General features: G+C 37.8%; 2 protein-coding genes across 32 annotated transcripts in view; both read left to right on the top strand.

Moving 5' to 3' along the window:
- Window positions 1–5,582, top strand: part of plekha5 (pleckstrin homology domain containing, family A member 5) — a 143,023-nt gene extending 137,441 nt beyond the window's left edge. For 25 of the 29 annotated variants that reach the window (XM_056245342.1, XM_056245341.1, XM_056245330.1 and 22 more), the window contains 2 exons: window positions 1,863–1,985; window positions 4,705–5,582. In XM_056245342.1, coding sequence (XP_056101317.1) covers window positions 1,863–1,969 — 107 coding nt within the window. In that variant the 3' untranslated portion in view covers window positions 1,970–1,985; window positions 4,705–5,582. The remainder of the gene's footprint in view (window positions 1–1,862; window positions 1,986–4,704) is intronic. The other 4 variants (XM_056245337.1, XM_056245314.1, XM_056245320.1 and 1 more) reach the window with 3 other exon arrangements.
- A 1,581-nt stretch (window positions 5,583–7,163) lies between these two features.
- The window catches only part of LOC130080023 (zinc finger protein AEBP2), a 171,029-nt gene continuing 165,757 nt past the window's right edge, over window positions 7,164–12,435 (top strand). For all 3 annotated transcript variants that reach the window (XM_056245296.1, XM_056245297.1, XM_056245298.1), the window contains exons 1-2: window positions 7,164–7,742; window positions 12,132–12,342. In XM_056245296.1, coding sequence (XP_056101271.1) covers window positions 7,303–7,742; window positions 12,132–12,342 — 651 coding nt within the window. In that variant the 5' untranslated portion in view covers window positions 7,164–7,302. The remainder of the gene's footprint in view (window positions 7,743–12,131; window positions 12,343–12,435) is intronic.

Below are 12,435 nucleotides of genomic sequence, written 5' to 3'. Positions count from 1 at the left end.
TCCAACTAGGGGTGTGCCGTGCGTCTCACGGTTTTTGATCGTGGACGATTAAAATGTCTCCACGATCTGCTTTTGAAGAAAAATCATAGTATCGTGCATTCTATCAGTTCAATTCTGGCGCCTTCATCTCAACATACTGTACAACGCGACGTACATTCACATCACATCACATGTAAACGCAGAGGTAGAGTTACACTCACGGGACACCGCAATTCACAAAAGTTCATTGTTTGCATGTGCGTCAAAGTCTTGCTAGGTAAACATATCATTCACGTGCTGATACGCTGTTCTAACATCCGCTTTTCTGAGCGCGTTACACCCGACGCTCACAGGAACTAAAGCCTGTCACAGCGCCTGCATACTGGACTAATCTTTCGAGTCTTATTGCGCTGATACTGTCAAATACACACAAGGTTTACATAAACAAGGTTGGTTTTGTCTAAAGTGAAAGCAAACAGAGAAAATCTGCTTGTCAAATGTGTGTAGTAGCCTATATAGACGCGTCGCGTGCAGTTCTTAAAGAGACAGTAATAATATGCCGCTTGTCCTTAAAGAGATACTGCACCCAGAAATAAAAATTCTGTCATTATTTACTCACTCTAATGTTGGTCCAAACCTGTATTCATTTCTTTCTTGTGCTTAAATATACTATGGAAGTCACTGGAGTACAGCAACTGTTTGGTTAGCCACATTCTTCCAAATAACTTTTATTTTCAACAGAAGAAAGAAACTTGAGAGAGTAAATGATGACAATTTAAATTTTTGGGAGAACTATCCCTTTAATGTTAATAAAACAACAAAACAGAGGAAATCACTCACTGCTCTTGACTGAGAACATTAATAGAAGCTTTAATAAGCTTTTTTTGCACTTAAAAAAATACAAATATATCGGTATCGGCATCGGGCAAAATTTGTTTGAAAATATCAGCATATCGAATATCAGCCAAAATCCAATATCGTGCATCCCTATAAATCATATTTATGTATGTATTTATTAAATTATATATAAATATTATATATTCCATAATTTCTGTAACTTTTTAGTGAATCACACTGTATAATAATGTATTTAATATATATATATATATATTTTTTTTTTATATATATATTAAATCATAAATGTGTATCTTAATTTATATATGTATATATCAGGGTTGTTATAGTTAACGAAAACTGAAACAATACAAAACATTTTTGTTACTGCAAACATCATTAACTGAAATAAAATAAAATGTACAAAAAACATATTTTATTTCAACTAGTGGTCAATGCTATATTTTTTTTAATTTCAATGATTTTACTAAAATGTACGAAAATAAAATTGTATAAAAACTATATATAAATTAAAAAGAAATGTCAAAAACATACAAGAAAATTACTAAAACTTTTAGCTAAAATTAAATTTTCTCAATGATACAAAAGTAACACTGGTATAATTTTAAATGAATATCTAAATATAGATATGTGTACATTTTATATATTCATATATTTATTAACTCTTCATAGTCCTCTGGGCGCCTACAGCCGGTACTACTAACACTAAACCTTTTAGTTTTTTTGTATTTTATTTTAGTGAATCATATATTAAATCATATATACATTAATTCTATATTGATTTAAATATTTACATTTGAAATATAACTCTCTGCACTAAACACTAAACCTGTTGTGTATTTTAGTGAACTTGATTTTAGTGAATCAAAAAATAACCAGCATGTCCAGTATATATTTTTGATTGACTAAAACGAAGCGGTTGTGAATAGGAAGTGTTGATTTAGTTCCCTGCTTGAATGTGTCAGTGTGTGATTATTAACCAGCTTGTGTGTGTGTGTGTGTGTGTGCATGCGCTGTGTGTTTTGCAGTGAACAGTGTGTCGACTCCACCCCAATCTCCAAGCTCCTCCTCCTCCCCCCCGCCTCCACCCTCCCCCCCACAGCTGACGGACGGATCTCACTTCATGTGTGTGTGAGAGGAGAGATGGACGAGTAAGAGACACACACACACACACACAGCAGTCTCGCTCACTTCACTACAGACGATCAGAACGGACACTAGCGTCTGCTTTATATACAGTGGTCTCAGTCAGTAATGACTCCAGCAGCGAATCTTTATGATATTGCTCATAAAATCAGTGTGTTTCATAGCAGCTTACACAAGTGTGTGTGTGTGTGTGTGTAATAATCTGTCTGTTCTCCGAGGAAAATGAAGGATCCTCTCAAATGAAGCAGTAATTAGCCTCCCAACTAGAGTTCATTAGCTTCAGTGAGTCTCAGTGAGCATAAAGCTTCACTAATGAACAGTGCAATTAAGAGTCATTCAGACGCCGCTGCACATGATCAGACGCTCACACACACACACATATATATCATGTGCACCATTTAGTAAACCAGGGAACAAATTATTATATCGTGCACAAGATTTTGTAAAATGAGGGAATCAGGGTTTCTGTTGTCCGGTAATTACCAGACATTGGCCGGGAAAAAAATGAAATGTCCGACAAAATTAAATCTCTCCGGTCAAATTGTCCGATTAAAATTGCGTAATAATCCCGCCCCCCTAACACAATATGAATTTATTTGAGAATAAGCCTAAAATGTATAAAGCAAAAATACACCAACTTTTGGCTATGTTATAAAGGAACAGGCTCTACCGTTTGAAAGTTATTAAACAACATCGGAAGCTGCATTTCAAATAAAGCCCACGCCTAAAACGGTTGTAATATAGACCTAAACAACGAACGATTGAGTGAGATGTTTCAAATATGGCCAGGCCCAGGCAGGCTAGTCTTAAAGGAAGACTCCACCGTTTTTAAAAAATTGGGGTTATTCACGGTCTCCCCTACATTTAGGTAGGTGGGCAAATGCATTTTTGGAAGCACAGGCGAAGCACTGCTACTTGGGCGCAGAGATATCACGCAACACCTGAAATAAAGCTTGACACAAAACCGGCGAAAGTAATGATTAGGCCTATGCATGAAACATTTGAATTATTGATAAATTGATAAAGTTGACGATGCAGACTCGCCATCTTCGCAGTAGTGAACGCGCCTATAGAGAGAAGTGTGCACGCGCCGGCGCCTCCGTCCTGATTATAACGTCCACTATATTTGCTTCTTATTTATTAATCCAGGCAAATTTGTTGATGAAACATTGATTAAAATTAAGATACAATTTATACAAAACGAAATTTTCAAGCAAAAATAATATTGGAAGATCGCTGGGTTGATTATTATTCGAAAATCGCACCCCTCCACCACATGCACACACACATGCATTAGGCTACACACCAGAGCATGTGAGCAAAGCGGAGCGGTGTGACCCTTATTATAAGTAAAAAAACTTAAACATACGTTTCATATTTATAAATTATATAATGTTATTATTTTTTTATTTCATCTATGTTGATTAGCCTATATGAAAAGAGAACCGCATGAGATGAGTAAGATAGGATCATAAGATGACCTATATATCGGAAAACATTTGGAATGGGTCAGATTTTGACCACTTATTAAGTTTTGTAAAGCCTTTCTTTAAAGTTTATTTCGTCTTGTATAAATTGTATGTGCTGCTCTATTCGCCTGTCCGCAACGGCGATAGATTGAAACGCGCGTCCGAGTGAAGATTGCGCAACTCGCGCAGCGCGTCGTCCATGCAACTGATAGCAGCGGACACGAGCGCTCAGCTTGATTTCAAAAACAACTGATTTTAGCGCTAGATCTCTTATTTAATAGCGAGCTAAATGAATGATCTGCTAGTTAACTGGAGATGTTTTATTTATTTGTGTTAGGTACATCCGTGCCTCAATGTTTCAAAAAGTGAATGTGTGTGAAACCATAGTAAAAAACAATTGGTGTTGATTGACGCCAATCGGACTTACATGTTTTTTTCCATCTATTTGAAAGTTAGGCTAATAATAACATGTTGCATTCTATACGGCCTGATTATGTCCTTTTTTAAGTTACATAGCCTGCCTCCAGTTTTCCTCAGCTTGACTAATTAAGAGGCGATATTTGACCGGCATTTCATCAAAATGTCCGTTAAACGAAACCTCTGCCGGTCACTTTGACCGGCACCATTTTTTTCTAGCGGAAACTATTTATATACACTACCGTTCAAAAGTTTGGGGTCGGTACGATTTTAAATAGTTTTAAAAGAATTCTCTTCTGCTAACCATGGCTGCGCTTATTTAATTAAAAATACAACAAAAATCAGTTATAGTATTAAATATTATTCCAGTGTAAATCAGCTGTTTTCTGTGTGAATATATAGTAAAGTGTAATTTATTCCTGTGATCAAAGCTGAATTTTCAGCATCACCAGTGTCAGTGTCTTCAGTGTCAAATGATCCTTCACAAATCAGTATAATATGAGGATTTGATGCTCAAGAAACATTTATTATTATTATCAATGTTGAAACAGTTGTTGGTCTGTCAGTTGTACAGTTTTTAGGATTCTTTGATGAATAGGAAGTTCAAAAGAACAGAATTTGTTTGAAATAGAATCTTTTGTAACATTATAAATGTCTTTACTGTCCTTGATAAATAAAAGTATTGATTTCTTTCCTCCAAAAAATAAAAATAAAATTCTCACTGACCCCAAACTTTTGAACGGTAGTGTATATATACAGTATATGTTTGTCCGCGTGTCATGTGCAGCGCTCTGCATTAATACATGCAAGTGTGTAAACTGTGATTTTGTGTGTCCAGCAGCCCCTCCACCGTCATCAGTGACCCGCAGCGTGTGAGGGGACGTCCCACATCATCATCATCATCATCATCATCATCATCAGCTGACCCACACGAACACAGCGACGTCCAGGCCTTAGTTCAACCCATGGGGAAAGGATTGACTTCTAGTGATGATTATTTCTATTGCTACTGTTGAGTTTTCTTCTGTTAGATTGAGTGTAATGTGTGAGCAGGTGCTATTTTGATGTATCACAGCACCCAGACTCACTAAAAACAGGAAGTAGAGACCATAAACACACGCTCACTTTCCTCAAGCTGCCGAGGTTCATCGTTCGCTTGTTTTATATGGATTTTAATCAATCGCTCCCGGTTTTACCTAGTGTTCTCGACGCGATTTTAGTACTCATATCTTTTGCACTGTACGACACCCATCGTTTCTTTTTTGATATCAGACGATTTGTGTATAAACGATGTACAACTGTAAAGGTGCCGATCGACAGGATTTGTAAATGATCTGTATGTTGGATAGTTCGCAATAGCCACCACACTGTTTCCCCGACACACTCATGAATGTTCCAGCTTACGTTTTATTTTTCTATGGCTGAGATATATTTAAATAGAGAGAAGAGTACAGAGTATTACAGTTTAAAGAAGAGTATTACAGAGTTTGGCTTTAGCACATGAGAAGTGGCCGTTTTAAAAGAGTTGAAAAAAGCAATAAGCAGGGTTTGGTGTTTCACTTTAATGTATAAACTGTAAAGTTCATGATGTATATACTGTACACCATACAATGTGCAGAGCGGAGATGCAGAAGAGGTTATGTATCAGAGTCAATATGCAAATGTTCATATTTCATCTGTTTTATATCATGTGAAATAAATGTTGATGTTCTTATATATGCGAAGAGCTTTTGATTCCTTTTTTTCCTCTGATTTGCACAACATTATTGGGTTTTTCATGCACTACCACTATCAAGCCTGGATTTATTTTATCAAAAATACAGAAAAAACTCATGTGAAATATTATTACAATTTAAAAGAACTGTTTTCTGTGTGAATATAGAGTAAATGTAATTTTCAGCATCATTACTCCAGTGTTCAGTGTCACATGATCCTTCAGAAATCATTCTAATGATGATTTATTATCAATGTTGGAAACGGTTGTGCTGCTTAATATTTGAAATTCGCTTCTGCCCGCATGATTTAATTTGATTGGCCATCTCAGTCATTATGAAATCGACGAGCACTTATGTGTGTAAATTAATCAAGTGTGACCTGTTCATCCATTACATTTATTGATGTATCGTCTTATTCAAAGCAAGAATAATGGAATAATTCCACGAATAATGATGAAGTGTAAAATCATCCGTGTTAATTAATCACCTATTTAACTCGGTGTTTTGGCACCATCTGGTGGTTGGATGCAGTATTGCAACACAATATGACTAATGGCGCCCTCTGCTGGTCATGATGTGTAAAACAAATGCTTTCTAATGCTGAGTGTTTCATAAATGTTCAGTAATAATGAAACATTAATGTTGTGAAAATATTTAGTTTTGGCCTCGAATCACAAGCAATGCATGATTTGCATGAAAAACTGAGGATCTGGATTTTGATTCCAGTGTGTAAAATCCAACCAACAGGAAACTGACGCCATCTAGTGATGATTTCCAGGAAGAGACTCGTGATATTTTCCAGTTTTTAACCATAGACTGTAAAAAAAAACTTTTAACTAGATTCGTGTGGTAATGCGGTAAACACGCCCAACAATAAGACCGGAATCAGATAAAAACATGATTCTTCCGCTGGAGTTTCATCTTATCACACGGGTTTATTTATTTACTAACACGAGTTTCATCTTATCACACGGGTTTATTTATTTATTTACTAACACATACTCCTCACATTTTAATTTTATAGTAACGTATTTCTATAATGTTAAATATCAAATATTTCTACAAACATTTTAATTAAATGTCACGTGGTGTAACCATCGAGTACAAAAATCGTAAATACGTTGTGAATGTACAACGTAAACTTTTTTTTTTTAATTTCCAAACGTACTCAAGGAAAATATATATTTTTACAAATATATTCTCAGCCTTTTAATTCGATCATTACCGGTATATATCCGTTTCAGAAAAAAAAATGTACGACTATAAATTAATGAATCTAGACAAATTTTATTTAAATTCTTGTTTTTATTTTTTATTCAACCATATTTTCGAGGAAACGTTCAAATAACGACGGAAATTTAGATTTGCATCTTAAAAGTATCTTTATGGTGTTTTATAACACCAATGCTGTCTTAAAGAAATGAGGGTAAATAAATATAAAAGGATTTTGAGATTAAGACCTCATTTTGAATTAAAATTAACAATATTACAAGGTCAGTCAGACATTAAATAATTAAAACTTTGCAACTTCATTTTGGATATTTGGTGTTGCGAGCACGTGGAGGCACTCATAATAAGCGCTGACGTCACGCTCGCTCCTCCCCGCGCGTCCCCGATCAACCTCCAGTTCCACGATCCGTCCGGTTGCCGAAAGTCTTCGCGTTTCACCCGTTTCCCGTCGCTTAAACCCGGCCAGACCGCAAGCACACGAGCGGAACCCGATGGCTTCGACGACTTCTGACGGTTTCGAGCAAGAGTCGGCCAACCAGAGCGAACAAAACGGCGATGGGAGCGAGTCGGGCCTGCGCGCCGCCGATCCGGAACCGGCCGTTAAGATGGACGGAGTGCAGACGGACGAGAAGCTAAACGGACACCAGTCTACCGAACAAAGCCCGGTGGAAACCACGCGGGAAGACGGCGGTAACGACGAGGATGTCGAGACGGAAGCGGAGCCGGAGAAAGAGCCGCAGAAGAGCCCCGGTAGCGCAGACGGGACGGTGGAGCAGATAAAAGGAGAACAAAGAGGGGATGAAAATGCGTCTTCACCGGCGGAGAAAAACGTCAGCGGCGCCGGCGGAGGATTGAAGAGGCGCGCGAGCCTGGAGATGATGAGCTCGTCGTCGGACGGAGAACCGCTCAGCCGCATGGACTCGGAGGACAGGTGTGTGTGTGTGTGTGTGTGTGTGTGTGTGTGTGTGAGAACCCATCACCCGAATTATTTGTCGTTTAATATTAGTTCTGGTGATAAATCACGCCTTTCGCGCGCTGTTTAGATCATTACTCCACTCTCTCAAGCGAGAAATGTGTTGCTGAACAATTAGAGAGGATCACAAATCACAAAACAAATCAATTATGGCATAAATAACACAATTATTAATTATTATTAGTAAGGAGTAAAGTGTAGTCTCTAATGAACGTTTATTACTATGTTCTAAAAGCAGAAATGCAACAAATAATATCTATTCTGCAAATCAGTTGTCATACACTTGAAAATATTGTGTAGGCTATGTCATAAACCCAAATGTACGTGTCTGATAAACATAGGTTTATGTCTAATGTCAAAAAGCAGAAATAAAACCATTAAAATTGTTTCTGTGTATCAGTTATTAAAGTAGTGAGCATATTAACTATCAATATTTAAGTCTCTTCTCATTGCTATTATTAGTTTTATTCATGCAGAGTTGTTTTGTAATCTAAATGGTTGCTTGTGTATTTATAAGCTTCATTTATCACACTGAAAATGGCAAAGTCGTCGGTTAATTATTGAAACAAAACTCATTTCATAAGTTACTTCACCTACAAGAACGGTTGTTGGGCGTTTGTCTTTAGAAACCCAAAACAAAAACATCAAAATTGGTTCTGGATTTACTTGAACAACTGTAAAAAGGCCTGTCCACACCTAGGACGATAACTATAACGATAAAGATATCGTTCTGAAAATCGTTGTAAATGTAAAAGAATAGCAGAGTTCACATAAAAAATATAACAATAACGGCACGGAGGAACGATTTCGTATCACTTTCAGAGCGATAAAAACATTTTCCAGCTGATGAACGATAAAAACATTGACAGCCAATCAGAATTCAGCTTGAGCATTTAAAGCAGCAAACAGCACTTTACAGAGCGATATGTTACTTATTTGTGTAGTGATTGTACTTGATGTGAACAGGTTTTAGCTCTGTGTTTGCATCGACCATGGAAAATATCAATCTGTCAACAATCCCAGGTGTATATGAACCTTATTTCTGAGTCTCTTGGCACCGCAGTAACTCATTATCCCAGAGTTTATTTGTTCACAGCAGTAATCCTTCATAGAAACACAAGAGGAGATGTTAGTCAGAATGACTGGGTGAACGTTCACCTTCCGTGTATAGAAGAAAGATCCAATGAAAGTGAAATGTTTAGCCTCAGCCATTTCAGAACGATTAAAGCTTATCACAATCAGTTATTTGTCAAGTCATCTTACCTTTATTTTTAATAGCACTTTGTACAAAAGCAAGGATTTCAAAGCAGCGTCACAGTAATGAACAGGAAAGTAACAGAAAGAATTAATAATGCAAACTTATTAAGTATTAAAGAGTTCAAATTCCGCTGTAAATCACCTGTAATGTCATTATTCAGTTCAATAAGTGTAAAGTTCATTAATTATGAAACAAGTTTGATTCAGACTATACTAGTGTCGTTATTCAGCCCGAGTGGTTCAGTTCAGTTCAATAACGTGTGGATGTTGCAAACTTTATCAGTTTGAAAAAAGTTGCTTCATTTATAAAGCAGAAGACAATAGTGTGATTTATTCAGTTCAAGTTTTGTTCTCATGTGATACAGTCAGTGCAGTTAAATCAGTATTTTTGGATAATATCCATCAGTTTAAATCAGTCACAGCATCAGGCCTTGGTTTCTCTGGAAGTTGACGTCGGCCTGGTTTTGTGACTGCCTTCCTTATCAAACCGAATGCATATTGCTTTGAACTGGTTTTACGCTGCGAACCATGAGACCTTTCGCCATCTTTCCACATCCCCAGGGTGACATGGGTGTGTTTGTGCCAGTGTTTAATGGCACTCATCATACTAGGGTGGCTCTTTTATTATTTGTATTACTCTAAAGGCAGGAGGATATGTATTCCTCATCCTCCATGGGGTTTCGAGTGTGCTGGTCGACGGCCTGGCTCACACACACACACACACACACACACACACACACACACACACACACACACACACACACACACACACACACACACACAGCACATGGGAAATCTCCATAGAGGATCTGCAGGCACGGTGGAACGAATCACAGTGAGCACAATGTATCAGGTCAGCCCAGCGGTGGAGGCTGGAGAAAGAGGGAATGTGTGTGTGGATGGGAATCCCTGCTCTGTGCCAGACGTGCTGTTTTCGTTGAGCTTTTGGTGGGAATAAAGCTCTTAAGATCCGAGTGGAGGCCCTGAGCCCTGCTGTTCGGCCAGCTGGAGGGGTTGAATGTAACTTTTGTGCGGGACATCTGGGAGAGTATGACCCAGACCACACGACAACTGACAGATAAGACTAAAGTCATGCCTTTATAGTGTAGCTTTTGGAAATGTTTGTTCATTGTCTTCAGATCCACAAGTAGCCCAGGTTATTCATCACAACAAGTCATATTGATGATAAATGGTTTTGTTATTTAGCTGATGGTTTAGTAATTCTTTACAATAAGGTTCAATTTATTAACATTAATGTTAACTAACAATTGAAAATACTTAGCATTTATTAATCCATTTCATTATTTACTAATATACTATGAATCAAAAGTTGTCTGTTGATGTTATTTAATTGACCTGAACTAATAATGAACAGTTGTATTATTAATAACAAACATTAATAAATAGTGTAACAAAAATATTCCTTAATTAATGCATTAAGTATTGCATTAAGAATTGATAAGAATGTAAATCTGTGAACCTTGAAATGCAATGTAAGTCGCTTTGGATAAAAGCGTCTGCCAAATGCATAAAAGTAAATGTAAGTAATGGGGCCTTATTGTAAAGTTGTATCAATAGTTTTTCATACTGTTAAAGAGATACTGTTAGGTGAATTGTTTGCACTTTTCTTTGTGGACTGGGTAAAAATATTCCAAATGACATGAGCACTGTATTCCAAGTCATATGATAAGCTTCATGTGAGGAACAGACCAAAATTTGTGTGGTTATGCTCTAGAAATCAAGGTTTAATGTCAGGGATGCCAAACACCAGACCAGAATGTGCCAGTTTAAATATGTGAAAGAGCAAACGAGTTTCGAGAGATCTGGTGGAGGGGAACTCCACTGGATGGGACGTTTGAGTAAAAGCAGGTGTTAATTGTTTGCTTGTCCACTTAAGCAGGTTTTGGCACAGTTTTCTGAGTTAGATTCTCAGTGTACGTTGATCAGCCAGCTGGACCGAGCGGTATGTGTGTGTGAGGTTTTAACACCCTTTGTAGTGTGTCACATGAGTGCAGCGCTGAACGAGACAGCCACAGCTTCCAGAAGAAAAAAACTGATGCTATTGCTAATGTCTTTCATATGCCAGACCTGGTCTAACGCTGTCATCCCTGCCACTCAAAATTCACATTCAAACGGTTTAGTAACCCATTTTATATTAATCCATTTAATTCTATTTAAGTCTACAATTCTATTCTAATTAAGTCAAGCATGCTATTATAATCGTGGAAATAATAATACTAATATTACATTTTAGTGCCTGCACCATTTATGTGCATTCTTTAGAAAATGTAAAAATCCATTTTCAGCAAAAAATCATTGACGTACCTGTGTGTGTTGCCGATGTAAACACTATCACTTCATCGGTAGTCAGACTGGCAGTTGGAGTTTGTCTCTGTTATTACCCAGAATCCTGTTCTCTGGCACATCCTGGGATTTCGCGTCAGTTGTGGGCAGTGAAGTCTGAAAGGAACCAACAGATGGAAGTGTGTGTGAGCCCCTCCTCTCCCCTCAGGAGTCATTCAGTCACAATCACTGGAGTTCATGGGGCTTTACTGTGGTAGTTTACCGCTGTCCTCTCCCACACTGCACAGCTGCACAACCCCCACTCAAAAGCTTACTGTTACAGCGTGTGTGTGTCACGGTTAGGTGCACTGGCCTCATTTACCGTTCACAAAGACTCATGGTTCATAACGTGGGCGCTGGATTGCTGATTTTGCATCAAAAATTGAGATAAAGTTTCTAAATTAGTCGCGCTACTCAATCAAACTTTCCCCATTTTTATTTTGTGTTGTACTGCTTATCGATGCCACAACTCGTCACTTTTAATCTCTTTGTTCATCGTGTGTGTGTGTGTGTTTTTTCTAGGGCCAGTTTTGTGCATACAGAGCTAAAAAGGATATTTTTAGCGAATAATCAACACTACAATGGGATTTAATCCAGAAAACATTATGAAAAGGGCATTAAAATGCTTTTGATGCACCAATAACTGTATAAAGTCCATGTTTACTGTCATATCAGGCAGCAAAACAATTATTGTTGCACCTTTCCTATATATGTATATCAAAATAATCATATTTATGTGTGTTTCAGTATCAGCAGTACTCTCATGGACATGGAGAGCATCGCATCCAGTGGTCGTTCTACTCCAGCTATGATGAACGGTCACGGTGGGACTTCTTCCTCCTCCACGAAGGGCTCATCTTACCCCTGCTGCTGGGATCAGTGCCACATGCTGTTCAACACCAGCCCGGACCTGGCCGAACACATCCGCGGAGTGCACGTGGACGGACAGCGCGGCGGGGTCAGTGTGTGTGCATGCTTGTTTTATGTACTACAGAACATGCATCAAAAAGATATTTTCTCAGGTTTACTTTTTTAAGGCGTATGCTTTTGA

The sequence above is a fragment of the Rhinichthys klamathensis genome, unplaced genomic scaffold, assembly GCF_029890125.1.
Source record: "Rhinichthys klamathensis goyatoka isolate OS25496 unplaced genomic scaffold, OSU_Roscu_1.1 h1tg000029l_1, whole genome shotgun sequence".
NCBI lineage: Eukaryota > Metazoa > Chordata > Actinopteri > Cypriniformes > Leuciscidae > Rhinichthys > Rhinichthys klamathensis.
Note: the sequence above shows the minus strand (reverse complement) of the source record. Positions and strands in the feature narration are given on the sequence as shown.